Source organism: Coenobita brevimanus, chromosome 55 (genome assembly GCF_032717465.1).
Source record: "Coenobita brevimanus isolate Jiangsu-jjx chromosome 55, ASM3271746v2, whole genome shotgun sequence".
NCBI classification, from domain to species: Eukaryota; Metazoa; Arthropoda; class Malacostraca; order Decapoda; family Coenobitidae; genus Coenobita; species Coenobita brevimanus.
The window spans coordinates 33,391,700-33,410,474 of NC_137008.1; the positions used below are offsets into that span (position 1 = coordinate 33,391,700).

The 18,775-nt window shown below is 43.4% G+C and overlaps 1 protein-coding gene across 1 annotated transcript in view; it reads right to left on the reverse strand.

The window, feature by feature from the left end:
• Positions 1-18,775, reverse strand: part of HUWE1 (HECT, UBA and WWE domain containing E3 ubiquitin protein ligase 1) — a 1,134,422-nt gene that overhangs the window by 164,868 nt on the left and 950,779 nt on the right. The window contains exon 50 of the mRNA XM_080273518.1: positions 10,710-10,891. Within this exon, the coding sequence (XP_080129644.1) occupies positions 10,710-10,891 (182 nt within the window). The remainder of the gene's footprint in view (positions 1-10,709; positions 10,892-18,775) is intronic.

Below are 18,775 nucleotides of genomic sequence, written 5' to 3' on the forward strand. Positions count from 1 at the left end.
GAGCCTAAACTACAAAAAGGGTAACTACCATGACCTTAAGATGTACTTGTCTGAAATGGATTGGTAAAGGGATTTTACAGGACAACATTTAAATGTTATATATAGAAAATTCTGTGAATTTTACGAAATAGGAGTCCAAAATTACATCCCTCAGCACGAAGTAAAAGAAATGAAGTAAAAGAAATGGTTTAACAGAATGTAAAAAAATCAGGAGAAAAGAGAGATTTGCTGTAGAACAGATACAGAAGACACAACAGTGAGAGGGTATATAACAACTATAAACAGGCAAGAAAAGATTATACAAGGATAAGGAGGGAAATTCAAAGACAGTCTGCAAATGACATTATAAACGAAGGCAGTAATTAACATAAAACTAGTTTACAGCTAAATCCAAAGCAAAACCAAAGTTAAAGATAAAATACAGTCCAATACAATGAGGGGATCATCTATATACATGAGAAAGAAATCAGTAAAGCACTAAATAAAAACTTCCAATCAGATATAACAAAAAAATAATTTTGAGAAAGATGATATGAAACATGCATGCCCACACATATTACCAAATATAATATCAGAAAAAGAAGTACAAAAAGAGTTAAGTAAATTAGACAAAGGAAAAGCAAATGGTCCTGATGAAATTTCAAGTTGGGTGCCACATGAATGTGCAGAAGAGTTAAGCAGTCCATTATATTTAATATTCAAGAAATTCATAGGTCAAGGTAAACAACCTGATATCTGGAAGAAAGCAATCATTGTTCCCCTATTCAAGAAAGGGAATAGACAGAATCCACTCAACAACCGACCAATATTACTGACCAGTGTTGTAAGTAAGATACTACAGAAGCTGATAAAAAAAGTTTGGGTAAACCATCTAAAAGACCACAGTATGATAACAAAAAGGCAGTTTGGTTCTAGAAAGGGAAAATCATGTGTTACTAATCTATTAAGCTACTACGATAGAGTTTTAGAAACGTTACAGAAAAGAGGAGGACTGGTGGACAGTATCTATCTAAATTTCAAGAATGCATTTGACTGAATGAAGGAAGGCAATGATTGATTATGTGTGTGTGGATGAAAAGTTGAGAAGGTGTGTACTGGGTGCAGGAGTATATAGAGGCTGGGGGAGTGGACTTTCTGACCACCACAGAATCAAGGTCCAAATGAAATGGAAAAATTGAAGAGGGGAAGGACAGGAGCAAGTAGTGTATACAAGGAGGGTGGAAAGCTTACAAGAGGATGGAGAAATGGCAGAATATAAGAGGGAAGTAGAGAGGCAATTAGGTAAATATGGATTCAAGCAGATAGAAGACATGGAAGGTGTGTGAAAGATATTCACAGAAGAAATCTATGCAGCATGTGAGGTGGTGTGTGGGGTGAAGAGAAGATGAAAGGGGCAGCAGGCAACACCATGGTGGAATGAATAGGTGAGAGAGGCCGTGGCACAAAAGAAAGCATATAGTGGGTGGATGAGAAACAGAGACGTGGAAGAAGTTGAGAGATGGAAGAAAGAGTTATAAGCAGAGAGGAAGAGAGAGGTGAAAAGATTAGCAGGAAAGAGTTAGAAGAGAGTGGAGGAGGAATTTGGAAGGAACTAGAGAGTAAAGTGGAGAGAATGTAAGAAAATGTTTTGGAAAAAGGTAAGGAGAGTTAGACAGGGTGCCAAAGAAGTTAATTTGGGAGTGAAAGGTAAAAATGGTTGATTACTAATGGAGAACGGAGAAAAAGTATGCAGATGGAGAGAACACTTTAAGGAATTGTTGAACATAGAGAATGAAAGTAATGCAAGTATAAGTGGAATGGGAATGGCTCGGAGAAGGAGGGATGAAAGAAGGGAGGAAGAAATCAGTAGGATGGAATTTGTGGATGCAATGAAGAAAGTTAAACTGGTGAAAGCCCCAGGAATTGAGGAAGTGTGGTGAAATGCTGAAGCATGGGGGAGAGATAGTAGTAGAATGGATGTGGAAGATATGCAGATTGGCCTGGGAGGAAGGTACAGTCCCAGATTATTGGAAGTCAGGTAAAATTATTCTCCTGCACAAAGGAATAGGAGAAAAAGAAGTGTGTGGTAATCATAGGGGCATTTGTCTTCTTAGTGTAACAGAAAAAGTATACGATACGATACTTACTGACAGAGTTAGGGAAATAACAAAGGAATTAGTTGGAGAAGAAAAGAGAGGTTTTAGAAAGGGAAGAGGTTGTGTAGATCAGATATTCACTCTTAGATCTTCAGTGGAAAAGTTTCTAGAGAAGGGAAAGAAATTGTATGTGGCTTTCATGGATTTGGAGAAAGCATATGAAAGGGTGGATAGACAAGATTGTGGAAAGTATTAAAAATATATGGAGAAGATGGGAAGTTGTTGAATGCTGTGAAGAGTATGTATGAGAGTGCTAATGCTGCAGTGCACGCAGATAGTGAACTGAGTGAATATTTCTATTTGAAGGTTGAATTGAAACAAATGATATGTCATGTCTCCATGGTTATTCAATCTGCATATTGATAAGGTAATAAATGAGATACAAGGTATGGCAGTGGATGTTGGAGTAGCCCTAGTGAGAGACAGCAGCATTTGGAGACTCTCTGTACTATTGTTTGCAGATGACACTGTGTTGTTAAGTGAGGACGAAAGGAAGCCGCAAGGCTTGGTGGATGAGTTTGGGAGTGTGTGTAAGAAACAAAATCTAAAGGTGAATGCAGGGGAAAGTAAAGTTATGGTCTTCGAGAGAAGTGAAGTCAGTGAATGTACAGCGAGGATGGATGACAAGGAAATGGAAAACGAGATGGCATTTCAGTATTTGGGTAGTGTGATTAGTAAGGATGGGAGTTTAGAGGGTGAAGCGCTTGAGAGGGTACAACAAGGAAGAAAAGTTGCTGGTTCCTTGAAAGCAGTGATAGGAAACAAGGAAGTGACCATGGAAGTGACATGGAGACATGACAGTATTGTGATACCAACTCTAACTTATGGAAGTGAAGCTTGGACCTTTTTGGAGGGACAGAAGTCAAGAGTGAGTGCAATGGAAATGAGTTACTTAAAAGGAGACTGTCGAGTCACATGGAGAGAGAGACTGACAAATGAGGAAGTGAAGGGGCGTTGTGGTTTTCAGTAGATGTGGATGTGATATGAAGCATTAGGGGAAACATACGGAGGTGGTTTGACCACGTGGAGAGGATGGAGAATGAGAGACTGATAAGGAGAGTGTAACTGAGTGAGGTGGAAGGGGGGAAAGGGAGGGGGAGGCCACGGATGAGATGGAGGGATGGAGTGGGGAGGTATATGAGAGAGAGGGGTGTGAGCTGGGAGAAGGGCAATGAAATGGGAGGGGACAGGGTGACATGGAGGTGATTTGTCTGTGGCTATCCCTTATGGGATTAAGGCATCTGGCAATAGATAGATAGACTGATAGATTTGACAGAGTACTGCACCAAAGACATTTATAGAAACTGTACCATCAAGAAGAAATCCAAGGCAACCTGTACTGTTGGATGCAGGATTTTCTCAGGAGGGAAAAGAGAACATTACTAAGGGGTAATTACTCATCATTTAGGGAAGTGACTAGCAGAGTTCCAAAAGGCTCAGTGCTGGCACCAGTTATGTTTTTAGTATATATAAATGACAAGGACAGTAACACTAGAAATGGAAGTTATCTAAATATATTTGCTGATGAAGCAAAAATATAAAGGAGAATTACTAACACACTTTGTTGCAAAGAGCTACAAGAATTATATAAGCTTCATGAATGGAGCAATAAATGGCAAATGGATTTTACAACACTGAGTGGTACAGTAACCTTATAACCAACTAACATGTACTCCCTACGGGACAGCAAATGGATTGGCATGAGGGTTAGTTTCCCCACAAAACAATTAACTAAAAATACAAACAAGAAGCCACGGACCAGGACTGACCAAAAGATGACAACTAAGTACCAAAGAAAGGACATGATACGGATGGCGACGTGGAATGTACGGGGTGCAAATGATGGGGTGAAAGAGAAAGAGATTGTCCAGGTGCTTGAGGGTGCAAAAGTGGCTGTATGTGGATTAACTGAAACTAACTGGCGGGAAAGAGTGTGAGAGAATGAGAGTAGGGATGGGGTATACTGTATGTGCAGGAGCAGGTGAGAATGAGAGGGCAAAAGAAGGAGTGTGTATTGTTGTGAGTAACAGATGGAAGGAGAATATAAGAGAGTATGGATCAGTTGGCTCAAGGATTGTGTGGGTAAGATTGAAAGTTGAACTACAAATGTGGGCGATGCGTGTATGCGCCAATCCAAGATCGTGCAAGCAGAGTGAAAGAAGAGTTCTGGACAAATGTGGAAGTGTGCATGGAAAAGTCTTAAAGGAATGAGTGTTTTTGACTGGCGATATGAATGGTAAAGTACGGAATGTGCAGGTGGATGGAGTGATTGGTGAGTGGGGTGTGCCTGCTGAGATACATGAGAATGGCAGTGCTTTAGTGGACATGTGTGCCGGGAGGGGGTTGGTGACAGCCAATACTTTCTTCAGGCACAAAATGATCCACAGGTATACATGACGAGTGATGAGAAGGGTGGGTGGTGAACTGATTTAAAGGAAGGCAATGATTAATTATGCGTGTGTGGATGAAAGGATGCGAGGATGTGTAATGGATGCAAGAGCATGTAGAGGTTGGGGGAGTGGATTTTCTGACCACGAGTGATGAAAAAGAGGACTTATATACCCAGGACAAAAATATGGAAGCTGGAAAACCCAGCAGTAAGGGATGCCTGCTACAGCAAGATGAGGAGAGTGGTGGCTGAACAGGGAGACATTGACAGAGACATTAATGAACAGTACAGAGCCCTCAAGAACAACCTCTTGAGAGTTACTGATGTAATATGTGGTTGGACAAGAGGCCCACCAAGACATATAGTAACTTGGTGGTGGGATGAGGGTATAGAAGCTGCAGTTAAGGAGAAAAGAAGGCTTTTCTGAGAATGGAAGAAGGGTGGTAACAAGGAAGAATACTTGGCTGCCAAATGTAGGGCTAGAAGGGAGGTATACAGGGCGAAGTCTGAGTCATAAAGACTTTTACTTGATAACCTAAATCATGGGGAAAGGAAAAATATATTTATGGTTGCAAATCAGATGAAGAGGGATAATCGGGATATTATAGGTGGGCAGTGTGTGAAGAATGATGAAGGAAGGATAGTGGTGAACAGTGGGGATATTAAAGATGCATGAAGAAAGCATTTTAACCAGTTGTTGAATGGGACAGGGAAGGTTTGGAGCCAGCAGATCCAGTGTTTGGCCCTTGGCCTTTGATTGATGCTGCTACTGTGAGTGAGGCAACAGGCAGGATGCAAGTGGGGAAGGCAGCAGGTGTGTCAGAATTGACTGCCAAATGTTGAAGTCCTCAGGAGAAGTAGGGGTGAGGTTAGTCACTGACCTGATAAATATGATTATACATGACTGTGTTGTCCCAGATGACTGGCTGAAAAATGTAATTGTAAATGTGTATAAGGGGAAGGGTGATGCCCTGGAAAGAGGAAATTATAGAGGTATAAAGCTCTTAGACCAGATAATGAAGGTAATAGAGAGAGTTCTAGAAGGTATGATTAGAGAAAGGTGTGAATATTGATGAGATGCAGTTTGGATTTATGCCAAGCAGGGGGACCACTGATGCCATATTCAATGCTCGACAGCTTCAGGAAAAATATACTGGGAAGAAAAGGGATCTGTATTTTGTCTTTGTTGATCTGGAAAAGGCCTTTGACAGAGTACCTAGAGAGGTGGTGAAGTGGGCAATGAGAATGCTTGGGTTGGAGGAGCGGCTGGTTAGGGTGGTTATGGCTATGTATGTGGGTGCTCGCACCGAGGTAAGAATGAATGGAGATTTGAGTGATGAGTTGTCCGTGAACATTGGTGTGCATCAGGGGTCAGTTTGGAGTCCCATGTTGTTTATCATGGTACTTGAAGCCCTCTCATCTGACTTCAGAAATGGACTTCCATGGGAGATGTAGTATTATGATGATTGCAGAGAATGAAAGGGAGGCGGAGGAAAGATTTAGGAAGCGGAGATATGGTATGGGGCATGAGGGCTTAAGGGTAAATGCAGATAAAACAAGAGATGATATCTAGGGTTGGTGGTGGTACTGTTAAAGACGAGGGAGAGTGCCCATGTGCAGTTTGCCACAAGGGCATGGGAAGAAATTCCATCTTGTGTAGTGTTTGTGATAGATGGGTGCACAAGAGATGTAGTGGTATCAGAGGTAGACTGTAAGACAACGCTGATTTTATGTGTGCGGCGTGTCAGTGGAGATTGTCAGGTGTGAAAGAACTGGACTTGCTGGTGAATCTCTTGAGTGTGTAGAAGAGTTTTGCTATTTGGAAGACATGATGTGTGCTGGAGGTGGGGCTGGAGCTAGCTCTGTGGCTAGGGTGAGAAGTGGTTGGAAGAAGTTCAGAGAGCTGCTGCCTCTCCTGAGACTGAGAGGACTCTCCCTATGTGCTATGGGGTCTTTGTATGCAGCATGTTAGGAGTGTAATACTGTATGGTAATGAAACCTGGACAGTAAAGGAGGAGGATATTCACAGGCTCAGACGTACAGAAATGATAGTGATTAGGTGGATATGCAGTGCGTTCCTGCATGCAAGGCCTGAGGGGGCTGGGTTTACGATGGAAGAGTTGTGAGGTAGGATGGGACTGGAGTGTATTGGTGTTGTGATGAGGAGAGGTAGACTGAGGTGGTTTGGGCATGTGGAGAGGATGAGGGATGATAATTGGGTGCAGAAGGTGAGAAGTGTTCATACTGAGGGTGGGGTTGTGAGGGGTAGACCAAGAAAGACGTAGGACGAGGTCATTAAGTGTGACCTCAGGGTTAAGGAACTGAACAGGGAGGCTCCAAAAGATCGTGCAGCATGGAGAGAGCCGCCATTAGGTGACTAAGGCCAACGCATGCAAGCATGTTGGAGCATTCAAAAACGAAAACAAAAACAAAAACGAACTTGGTGGTGGTCAGAATCAAGGTCCAAGTAAAATGGAGAAAGAGAAGAAGGGAAGGACGAGAAGAAGTAGATGCAAGGAGAGTGGAAAGGTTACAAAAGGATGAGAAAAAGCAGAATATAAGAGAGAAGTGGAGGAACGATTGGGTAAATATGAACTGGAGCAGATGGGTGACGTGGAAGGTGTGTGCAAGATATTCACAGAATAAATATGTGCAGCATGTGAGGTGGTGTGTGGGGTGAAGAGAAGATGAAAGGGGGTGCAAGGAACAGCATGATGGAATGAAGAGGCAAGCCAGACTGTGGCACAGAAGAAGAATGCATATAATGAATGGATGAGAAACAGGGACATGGAAGAAGTTGATAGACGGAAGAGAGAGTTATATGTAGAAAGGAAGAGAGAGGTGAAAAGATTAGTAAGAGAGAGTAAGAAGAGAGTGGATGAGGAATTTGGAAGGAATTTGAGTGTGAAGTGGAGGCACTGTAGGAAAATGTTCTGGAAAGATGTAAAGAGAGTAAGACAGGGTGGCAGTGAAGTTAGTACGGGAGTGAAAGATAAAAATGGTAGATTACTAATGAAGAAGGGAGAAAAAGTGAGCAGATGGAGAGAACAGTTCAATGAATTGTTGAACACAGAGAATGAAAGTAATGCGAGTATAAGTGGCTGGGGAATGGCTGGGAGAAGGAGGGAGGTGAGAAGACAGGAAGAAACCAGTAGGATGGAAGTTGTGGAAGCAATGAAGTATGTCAAAATAGGGAAAGCCCCAGGAATTGATGGAGTGTGTGGCGAAATACTGAAGCATGGGGGAGAGATAGTAGTAGAATGGATGTGGAAGATGTTCACGTTGACCTGGGAGGAAGGTAGAGTCCCAGAGGATTGGAAGTCAGATATAATTATTCCCTTGTACAAAGGGAAAGGGGAAAAGGAAGTATGTGGTAATATAGGGGCATTTGTCGTCTTAGTGGAATAGCACGGGCGCACCCAGAAACTGGGTAGGAAAGGTTTCCAAAATACTGATAAGTCCTTGTGAATGAAGCAAACCCATATAGGTGTGGGGTCCCAGGGCCTCCCAGGATTTTTTTTTTTTTTTTTTTAAACCTAACCAATAATTGATGAATATATCACTGCACTAAAATAATTCAATCAGTGCAACTGTGTTTGTGGGGTTGCCAACTAAACATGTAAATTGACCATTTGCCACAAGGTGCGGTGGCACAAAGAACTAAATGTTCCATGGAAAAATAGAAAAAGTTAAAGTTCAGTATCTGACACTGTATGGCAGTGTTGAACTGCATTCAGATGATTCGGATGTATGAAAGTTATCATGGCGCGGGATAAAGTCTGACTGTCGGAATAGGCATCAGACTGAGGGGGATTTCCAAAAAACTAGGAAACCCTCCCCCCAGGTATGCCCCTGTAATAGGAAAAGTATATGGTAGGATACTAATCAACAGAGTTAGGGAAATAACAGAGGAATTAGTTGGAGAAGAACAGGGAGGTTTTAGGAAGGGAAAAGGTTGTGTAGATCAGATATTCATTCTCAGATCTTTTGTGGAAAAGTTTCTAGAGAAGGGAAAGAAGTTGTATGCAGCCTTCATGGATTTGGGGAAAGTATATGACAGGGTGAATAGACAAGGTTTGTGGAAAGTATCAAGAATATATGGAGTAGATGGGAAGTTGTTGAATGTTGCAAAGAGTATGTATGATGGTACTAAGGCTGCAGTGCATGTGGATAGAGAACTGAGTGAATTTTTCTATTTGAAGGTTGGATTGAAACAGGGATGTGTCATGTCTCCAGGGTTGTTTCTGTATATGGATGGGGTTATAAAAGAAATACAAGGTAGGGCAATGGATGTTGGAGTCTGGAAACTCCCTGTACTGTTGTTTGCAGATGATACTGTGCTGTTAAGTGAAGACAAAGGCGAGCTGCAAGGCTAGGTGGACGATTTTGGGCGAGTGTGTATGAAACGGAATCTAAAGGTGAATGTAGGGAAGAGTAAAAATATGGTCTTCGAGAGAAGTGAAGTCAGTGAATGTACAGTGAGGCTGGATGAGGAGGAAATGGAAAATGTGAGGACGGTTAAGTATTTGGGTAGAGTGATGAGTAGGGATGGAAGTTGGGAGGGTGAAGTGCTTGAAAGGGTACAACAAGGAAGAAAGTCATTATTTCTTTGATCTCATGGCAAGGGGTCCAATCAAGCATCAAACATTCCATCCACAAATCTCAAATGCCAGCAGCAAGTAGGCTTCCATCTCCCTTATGTACTATACACTGTTTTCTGGGTAAGAACAACGGCACAACCCACAATTTGGCTGCCAGCAACAATGAAGCATATCCATACCAAGACTCTTAGCCATACATGATGCTGATAGTCTTGACAATAAACGGTGAGTCAAAATGAATGGCCCCCACTGGAAATCGCAGCTTTACTGGAATTATACGAATAGATGTAGAGGAAAACTATTAAGATATCTTCATATTACAACTCTGTTCTTTTTTTAAATGATCATCATCCATCCATCCATCATCCAGTCCTACATTACCCCATGAGAAGCGTAGGAGCCCCGGGTTAGGCAAATTGGTCCTGACATCTAAGATGAGAGTGAACAGCCTCACTCATCCCTGAGTGGCATTATGTGAGCAATAAACCCCAACCACACCTTAGATAAAAACCTTCACTGGCTCAATCCGATGGAGCGCCATAATTACCCACTAAAACAACTCGCCAAAATTTGGGTATATGGTTACCACCCAGCATAGTAAATGGTTTCCTGGTATACAGGAAACCATTTGGCTTGTCATTCAGTGCAGAGTCACCCACAGGCAGAAGGAAGAAGAAAGAATAAAGGAAAGAAAGACAGAAGAGGGAGTGTAGAGTCACCTGTAGGCAAAAGGATGAACAACAATTGAAGGAAAGAAAGACGGAAGAGGATGGATGGAAAGACGGATGGAGAAGAGGAGAGGGCACACACCCAAGAGCAGCACCACATCAACTGAATGGATGGTGAAATAAAGTTTCTTTTGTTAAATAATCTCATGCTTCAAAGCCCTTATAAGAAGTTCTGCAATAAATTTTCTTCAGACGTTCGGCTCTTTCTGGAGGTAATGTTGAACTGTAAGTGATAACACTTCTATGAGTTCAGGATGTGTCCATAAGCTCAGAAGCTAAGCTGAGTGTTTCACCACCCCAAGACTTAACTCCTTCAGCTTGGGAATATTTTTATTTTGCTGTTACTATCTCCTGATGATTCTATTCAGCTTAGGGGACTGTTTTTGCACTGGAGGGATTAGACACAGCTCTTTTTAACCTTTTCAATGGCAGAGGACTCTTAATTTCAATATAATCACCTGAGGATCGCAAGAATTTAGTTATTAAAAAAAAAAAAAAAAAAAAAAAAAAAAAAAAAAAAAAAATGAAGATGTTAAGAGGCTGTGTTTTGCATGGTCTTTCTCATCCTGCCAGGCTTTGGTTTGTTTGGTGGTACAATATGATGTCTGGGGTGAAGAACCTGGTGCTAACACAGAACCATATAATGGTAAATCCTGACTGACAATCATTAAGCACTCTCAACTGGACCCATATTTTTACCCCTTCATGCAGCAATAATGATAAGAGTCTTCTCCTCTTTCCTATTTTTCCACTATCTTAATGCTATGGGGGTGGAGAGAATAGGGTCACACAGCAAAACAATGGCTCACTGTCCTGTACAAATCAAAGGATACAAGATCAATACAATAAGCCTGACCTGTTTTTTTGGTGCGCGCCAACCTGATGGCATCCCTGAGCTGGATGATGACTTTAAGGGTACGGAGAAAGAAGGCCTGTGAGGAAGTTTTGCTGGTGAGTGCAGACATGGAGGCCAACTGCAGCTCACATGGTGGCTTTACTTTTGTGGTACCACTGATTATCACGCACTCATTGGTGAATCTGTGGGGAGAAAAGCATTATCCAATTGATACGGCAGGGAAAAAATATCACCCAATCTCAGAAAACATAACACCATTCGATCATCATTAAAGCAGGGAGAGGAAAAGATAAGCTGCTCAACAGCTGATCTGAGGGAAGAAAGGATCATCTGTTCATTAGTCAGAGTGCGGTAGGAAAAGATCACTCACTAACAAGGGAACCACACATTGAAGCCCAAACTAAGAATGATGGCTTTAAGCCTAGAATGAGAGAGAGGTTCATCCCCAAAACATGTGAACTGCTCGATCCCAGACAACAGACTGGGTGTACGCAGTATTCATGTTGGTGGATGATACCAAAGATATGCTAGGGATAATTAGCCTGGAACTTAAATCTCTCAGACAAGTATTCTGACACAATAACCACAGCCAATAAGCAAATTCCTTGGCATCTGAAGGCCAACTGGGTTTATCCAATCAATGCACAAAGGTTTGTTTATCTGAAAGTCCAACTTTCTCATGTAAAAGTTAACTAATAATCTCAGCCCTCCATTTATGATACGGATCAATTATGGAACTGTCATCCTCAGTCTGATTGTCCCTCTACCAACAACCTCCCAATCTTCTAAAACCCAAGTGCCCAGATATCTCAAAGTCATTAAATTGTGAATCTGACTCTTGTTTAGGAAGAACTACTTACAAGCTTCTACCATTTCTTTCTACTTTCTTCCTTACATTTAAGAAAAATACAAACAACAAAGCTGATCCTTGCCAGGACAGTGCAAAATATAGCAGAATAATCCGATGTACTGGTCAATTCTGACAAAATGAGGGATTCATAAGAATCTACGAGTATTTGCACAGTATAATACAGTACCAGCAGTAATTTTCATAACAGTGATTGTACAAAATCATTCTGTTTGCAAGTTATATTTTTCTGTTATTGAACATGTTAGAATCCTACATGTGAATACATCATATGAAGCCCATGTTTTTCCAGTGCCATCTGAGCGGTCATAATGAGCTATAAATACAACAGTGGCCAAAATAAATTATGGAGACAAACACTGCAGAATCTTCTCAGCTGTAAGAAACAGTACCAATATAACTGTCTGTCTGTCTATTCCCAGACGCCTTAATCCTGTAAGGGGTGGTCACAAACAAATCGCCTCCATGTTGCCCTGCTGCTTGCCATTTCACTGCCCTCCCAGCTCAAACCCCCATTTATCATATACTGTACCTCTCAACTCTCTCTCTCTCCATCTCATCCTTGGCCTCCCCCTCCCTCTCCCCCCCTTCCACCTCACTCACATACACTCTCCTCATTAGTCTCTTGCTCTCCATCCTCTCCACTTGACCAAATTACCTCAAGGTATTCCTCCTAACACTTTCTATCACATCCACATCCACACCACAATGCTCCTTCACTTCCTCATTTGTCAGCCTGTCTCTCTGTCTGACTCCATATGCTACTCTCAAATAACTCATTTCCACTGCTCTCACTCTTGACTTCTGTCCATTCAACAAGGCCCAAAATTCACTTTCATATGTTAGAGTTGGTATCACAATAGTGTCATGTAGTAGCTTTTTCATTTCCATGCTCATTTCCCTATCTCTTATAACTAATTCAGGGAACCAGCAACCTCTCTTCCTTGTTGTACTCTTTCAAGCACTTCACCCTCTAAACTTCCATTCTTCCTCATCACACTACCCTAGTAGACAAACCCCCTTTTATGATACCCCTATATGCAATACCTCGGATCAGTGATGGGGGTAGAAATACTGAACCACCCTACCCCGGTCCTTAAGTACCAGTCCACGATGCAGGGACCCAGTATCCGGACGGGCCCACTTCCCAGACATGCCTTTGGCTCTATTACGTCGGATAATGGAAAGATTACTGTATATACAGTATATATATATATATATATCGTTTCGTTTCGTTTTTAAAGGCTCCAACATGCTTGCTTGCGTCGGCCTTGGTCACCGAATGGTGGCTCTCCATGATGCATGATCCATTGCAGCCTCCCTGTTCAGTCCCTTAACCCTGAGGTCACACTTAATGACCTCGTCCCATGTCTTTCTCGGCCTACTCCTCGTAACCCCACCCTGAATATTAACACTTCTCACCTTCCTCACCCAATTTTTTATTTTTTCATTTTATTTTAAATGCGAGGAAGAAGGAACCAAAGGCCATGAGCCCGCAGTAACAGTTCCCTCAAAGAGAAAAACAAAATACAATAGAGAGCCAAATTCAAGATCCGATCATTTTGAGATGCCTGGACACACTGCGTTCGAAAGACTGGAGATCATAGGCAGCAGGAAATACAGACAGAGGGAGACAGTTCCAGAGCTGACCTGTTGCATAAATGAAAGACTGGGAGTAATGGTTAACTCTTGCATTAGAGAGTCGGACAGAAAAGGGATGAGAGTTTGCTGCCAGACGGGTGCTACGCGCCCATCGTAGAGGTGGAGGAATGCAAGCAGACAGTTAAGAGGAGCAGTGACCATTAAAGTAGCGATAGAAAAGAGATAAAGATGCAACAGAGCGGCGAAGAGACAGAGGTTGAAGGGAGTCAGTAAGAGGAGGAGAGTTAATGAGACGAAAAGCCTTTGACTCCACCGTATTGAGAAGGGCTGTATGTGGGGAGCCTCCCCACACATGAGAGTTGCACTCCACACAGGGGCGGATAAAACCCCTGTATAGAGTCAACAATTGTGCAGGGGTAAAGAAAGAGCGGAGTCGGCTTAGCACACCCAATCTCTTGGAAGCAGATTTTACAAGAGATGTAATATGATCTTTCCAAGATAAGTCCCAAGTAAATGAAACCCCAAGCATGTTCAAGGATGATGCAAGATTAAGCTGAATATTATTAAACATTAATGGGTATACCTGTGGAAGATTTTGTCGGGTTGATAGGTGTAAGAACTGAGTCTTAGATGCATTAAAAACAACCATATTATTTTTACCCCAGTCAGAGAAACGAGCCAAGTCAGACATTACGTGTGCCATAGCCTCATCCCTTGTTTGTTGAAGCAACTGTTGAGATGGGCGTTGCGGGAACCGAATGGAAAGGTGAAGGGTGGAGTCATCAGCGTATGAGTGGATAGTGTTAGATGTACAGCTTAGAAGATCATTGATGAATAAAAGGAAGAGAGTTGGTGATAGGACAGAGCCCTGAGGAACACCACTGTTGATAGATCTAGGAGCAGAACGATGGCCGTCTACAATAGTGGCTATAGAACGACCAGAAAGGAAGCTAGCGATGAAGGCACAGATAGAAGGATAGAAACCGTAGGAGGGGAGTTTGGAAATTAAAGATTTATGCCAGACTCGATCGAAAGCCTTTGAGATGTCAAGTGCAATGGCAAAGCTTTCGCCAAAGTCCCGAAAGGAGGATAACCAGGAGTCTGAAAGGTAGGTGAGAAGATCGCCAGTGGAGCGTCCCTGACGGAACCCATACTGACGATCGGAAAGAAGGTTGTGATAGGAAAGATGCCTTAAAATTTTTCTATTGAGAATTGACTCGAAAACTTTTGAAATACAGGATGTTAAAGCAATTGGATGATAGTTGGAGGGTTGGGAGTGGTCACCCTTCTTTGGGACTGGCTGAATGAGAGCAAACTTCCAGCAAGAAGGAAAGGTACAAGTTGACAGACAAAGGCGAAAGAGTTTGCCCAGGCAGGGTGTAAGCACAGAAGCACAGTTCTTGAGAACAACAGAAGGGACCCCATCAGGCCCATATGCCTTGTTAGTACTGAGGCCAGTGATGGCAGAAAATACATCAACTGAAGAAATTTTAATGTCAGCCATGAGGAAGTCAGAAGGGGGAAGTGATGGAGGAACAGCACCAGAATCGTCTAAGGTGGAATTGGAGGAGAAAGTCTGTGCGAAGAGATCTGCTTTATCAGAAGAAGAAATAGCTACAGAACCATCAGAGTAGAAAAGACGAGGGAAGGATGATGAGGTAAAGTTGTTAGAAAGATTTTTGGCAAGGTGCCAAAAGGAGCGCGAAGAATTCGAGTTGGAGAGTTGAGAGCATTTAGTATGGATGAAATTATTTTTAGTAAAGCGAAGAACAGACTTAGCACGATTCCGGGCAGAAACGTAAAGATGATGTGATTCAGGGGTAGGTTGGCTCTGGTACCTTTTGTAGGCCCTCTCCTTGTTGCAGACAGCATTAGAACAAGCATGATTAAACCAAGGCTTTCTTGCGTTAGTCAAAGGATATGAGAAAGGAAGGTATGCTTCCATGTCCGAGAGAATAACCTCCGTAATGCGCAAGGCACACTCAGATGGCTCCCGGACACGGAAGCAATAATCATTCCAGGGAAAATCAAAGAAGTACTGCCTGAGGGCCTCCCAGTCTGCGGCTCCAAAATGCCACAGACGACGTTTCCCTGGAGGGTCCACAGGCCGTACCGGAGTGATAGGACAGGTTAAGGTAATAAGGTTGTGATCGGAGGAGCCCAACGGAGAGAAAAGATTAACAGACTAAGCAGAAGGATTAGTTGTGAGGAAGAGGTCAAGTATGTTGGAGCTCTCTCCAAGGCAGTCAGGGATACGGGTAGGGTGCTGTACAAGCTGCTCTAGGTCATTAAGGATAGAAAAGATGTAGGCTTGTTCACCAGGTGGATCCGTGAAAGGAGAGGAGAGCCAAAGGTGATGGTGAACATTGAAATCTCCTAGAATGGAGATTTCAGAGAAAGGAGAAATGGATAGAATGTGTTCCATCATAGAAGTAAGATAGTCGAAGAATTTTTGATAGTCAGTAGAATTAGGGGATAAGTAAACAGCACAGATATATTTAGTCAGAGAATGACAGGAAAGCCGAAGCCAGAGTGCAGAGAATTCAGAAGACTCGAGTTCAGGAACACGAGAGCAAGATAAGTCGTTGCGTATATATACGCAACAGCCACCTTTGGCTTTGAAATGAGTATAGAGAAAGTAGGAGGATACAGAAAAGGGTTTGCTGTCAGTTGCCTCAGACAGCTGAGTCTCCGTTAGAAAAAGAAGGTGAGGTTTAGAGGAGGAGAGGTGGTGCTCAACAGAGCGAAAGTTAGAGGAAAGGCCGCGAATGTTGCAGAAATGAAGAAGAAGAGAGTCAGACGGTGGTTCCAGGCACCTCGAGTCGTCATCGGGAAAGGGGCGGATGGTGGGGGCATTTATGGTCCCCCCCCTGGGGACTCCAAGGCTGTGTGTTGTGACGCCATGATTTTTGATTTTTGGAAAAGGAAGTGTAGTGTGTACTGTGCATGTAGTTTGGTGTAGATAGTTAGAGAAATTTGTACTGGAGAGCATGCTGGCCTACTCTCTGTGTAACTGAGACACTGAAAAAGCTCAGCAAAGGGGGATGGTCAGGAACTAGTCCTGAGGGCTGATGAAACGGGAGCTCCAGCACTCCCTGTCATCAGCTTTCCATCCACCTCGGGAGTACTGCCCTGCTCGACTGGTGCTACAGTCTACTCCTCACATCATCCCCCATCCTCCCCACATGTCCAAACCATCTCAATCTACCTCTCCTCATCACAACACCAATACACTCCAGTCCCATCCTACCTCTCAACTCTTCCATCGTGAACCCAGCCCCCCCAGACCTTGGACGCAAGGACGCACTACACGTCCACCGAATCATTGTCATTTCTGTACGTCTGAGCCGGCGAATATCCTCCTCCTTCACTGCCCAGGTCTCACTACCATACAGCATTACACTCCTAACACATGCTGCATACAAAGACCCCTTAGCACGCAGGGAGAGTCCTCTCAATGTCAGGAGAGGCAAGAGCTCCCTGAACTTCCTCAAACCACTTCTCACCCTAGCCACAGAGCTAGCTCCAGCCCCACCTCCAGCACACAACATGTCTCCCAAATGACAAAAACAAAACTAATGTCTGATATATTGGAAAAAGTCTGGTTTAGCAGGGGGAAGTCCGGATGTCGCTTTTATCGGAATTTCGCATTTTTTGGAATGGTTTGGACCCCAATTAGTCCGTTATAGTGAGGTCTTACTGTACTTCAATGGTCACTGCTCCTCTGAACTGTCTGCATGCATTCCTCCACCTCGAAGACGGGCACGTAGCACCCGTCTAGCAGCAAACGCTCATCCTTTTTCTGTCCAACTCTCTTATGCAAGGGTTGACTGCTACTCCCAGTCCTTCATTTATGCAACAGGTCAACTCTGGAACTGTCTCCCTCTGTCTGTATTTCCTGCTTCCTATGATCTCCAGTCTTTCAAACGCAGTGTGTCCAGGCATCTCGAAATGATTGGATCTTGAATTTGGATCTTTCTTGTATTTTGTTTTTCTCTTGGCAGGAACAATTTTGCGGGCTCGCGGCCTTTGGTTCCTTCTTCCTCACATAAAAAAAAAAGTTTATAACAAAGATCGGCCACAAAGGCAGCCTCACTCCCTTTTTTCCACACTCGTTGCACTAAAGGCGAAAACATGAATTTTATTGCTCCTTGATCATTAACTTTTTTTTCCAATAAAGAAAACTATCCACATCGTAAACACACCCGACTCATTTTATCTGTCTGTTTGTTTGCAGTTAAGCTCCCACACCATATGCCACTTCAACCAACAATTTTACAGTTTCGTTTAGAATAAATGCTTTTCTTGTGTTCATAGCACTTTGAGGGTGCTCAGGCATAACTAAAGTTACTTTGGAACCAGATGCTCAGAGTTCTGAGAGGAAATGAGCCACAAGGAAGTAAGCAAATAAACTTCTCATCACAGTGACAGTCCACACAACGCTGAGGCAGTCTGAAGCAGGTGGTATGGGACATGGGTCACATGGGTTTGGTCGGGTTGAGGAAGCCAATCAACGACCAACAAAAGCATAACACGAGTTGAATCTGGAAATCCAAAATTGTACCTAAACTTATCCTTTCCCACAGTTTCTCTCATGCAACTGAGTGGTATTACCATGCTATTAAGTCTTATGGGAGAAATTAAACACCTGTGTTAATGTAAGAACACTGTTTCTTTTTGTCCTAAATCGTGACTCTACTGTATCAAGGAGGGGGAGGCAATCAAGGCTGCCACTGGGGAGGTTGCTACCTTCACCGCCTCCCGTCTCACCTGCCATAAGGAGCCTGGGATAATGGAGCTGGAGTGGGTGCTCCGCACGTAGGTGGAAGACCAGAACAAGAGGAAGGTGCCCATGAGTTAGGAGATCATAAGCACGAAGGCTCTCTCCCTGTGAGACGAAATGAAGTTGAGATGCAATCTTGATGTTAGTGAAGCCTTTAAGGCTAGCCATGGAAGGTCTGACTGCATTAGGAAGCAGACAAGCCTCCAGAACGTCAGGATGTCTGGTGAGGCAGCAAGTGCACTGCGGCAGCAGCGGCAGTGTTCCATAACAAGCTTAAGCACATCACCGCGGAGGGTGGCTACAGTGCAAAACAGGTTTTGACTTGTGACGAGACTGGGCCCCTGTGGAAAAGAATGTCCTCAAAGACGTACCTTGCAACAGAGGAAAAGTCTACACCAGGGCTCAAGACCTTGAAGGACCGGTACACTACTGCTGGGGGGCAATGCTGAGTTAAAGCCGCTCTTTGTCTGCCACTCTGAAAACCTGAGGGCTCTGGTGGGGTATGTTAAGGATAATTTAGGGGTGATTTGGAAGACGAACAAGTCAGCCTGGCTGACTTCCGATATCTGTTCATTCTATTTTCACTCCTACCTCTCTTGTGTCCTCAGGAGGTATGCCTCCACGTAGAGCTTGGCGAACAGATTTCTCGTGGTGGTGGACAATGTGCCTTGCCACCCTCCTGCGATGAAGGACTGGGCAAGCAACACAGTAGTATTCCTGCCCCCCAACACCACGTTGTTGTTTCAACACATGGACCAAGGGGTGATTGCGACGTTCAAGGCATACTACCTCCGCCAAACTATGCAGCAGTTG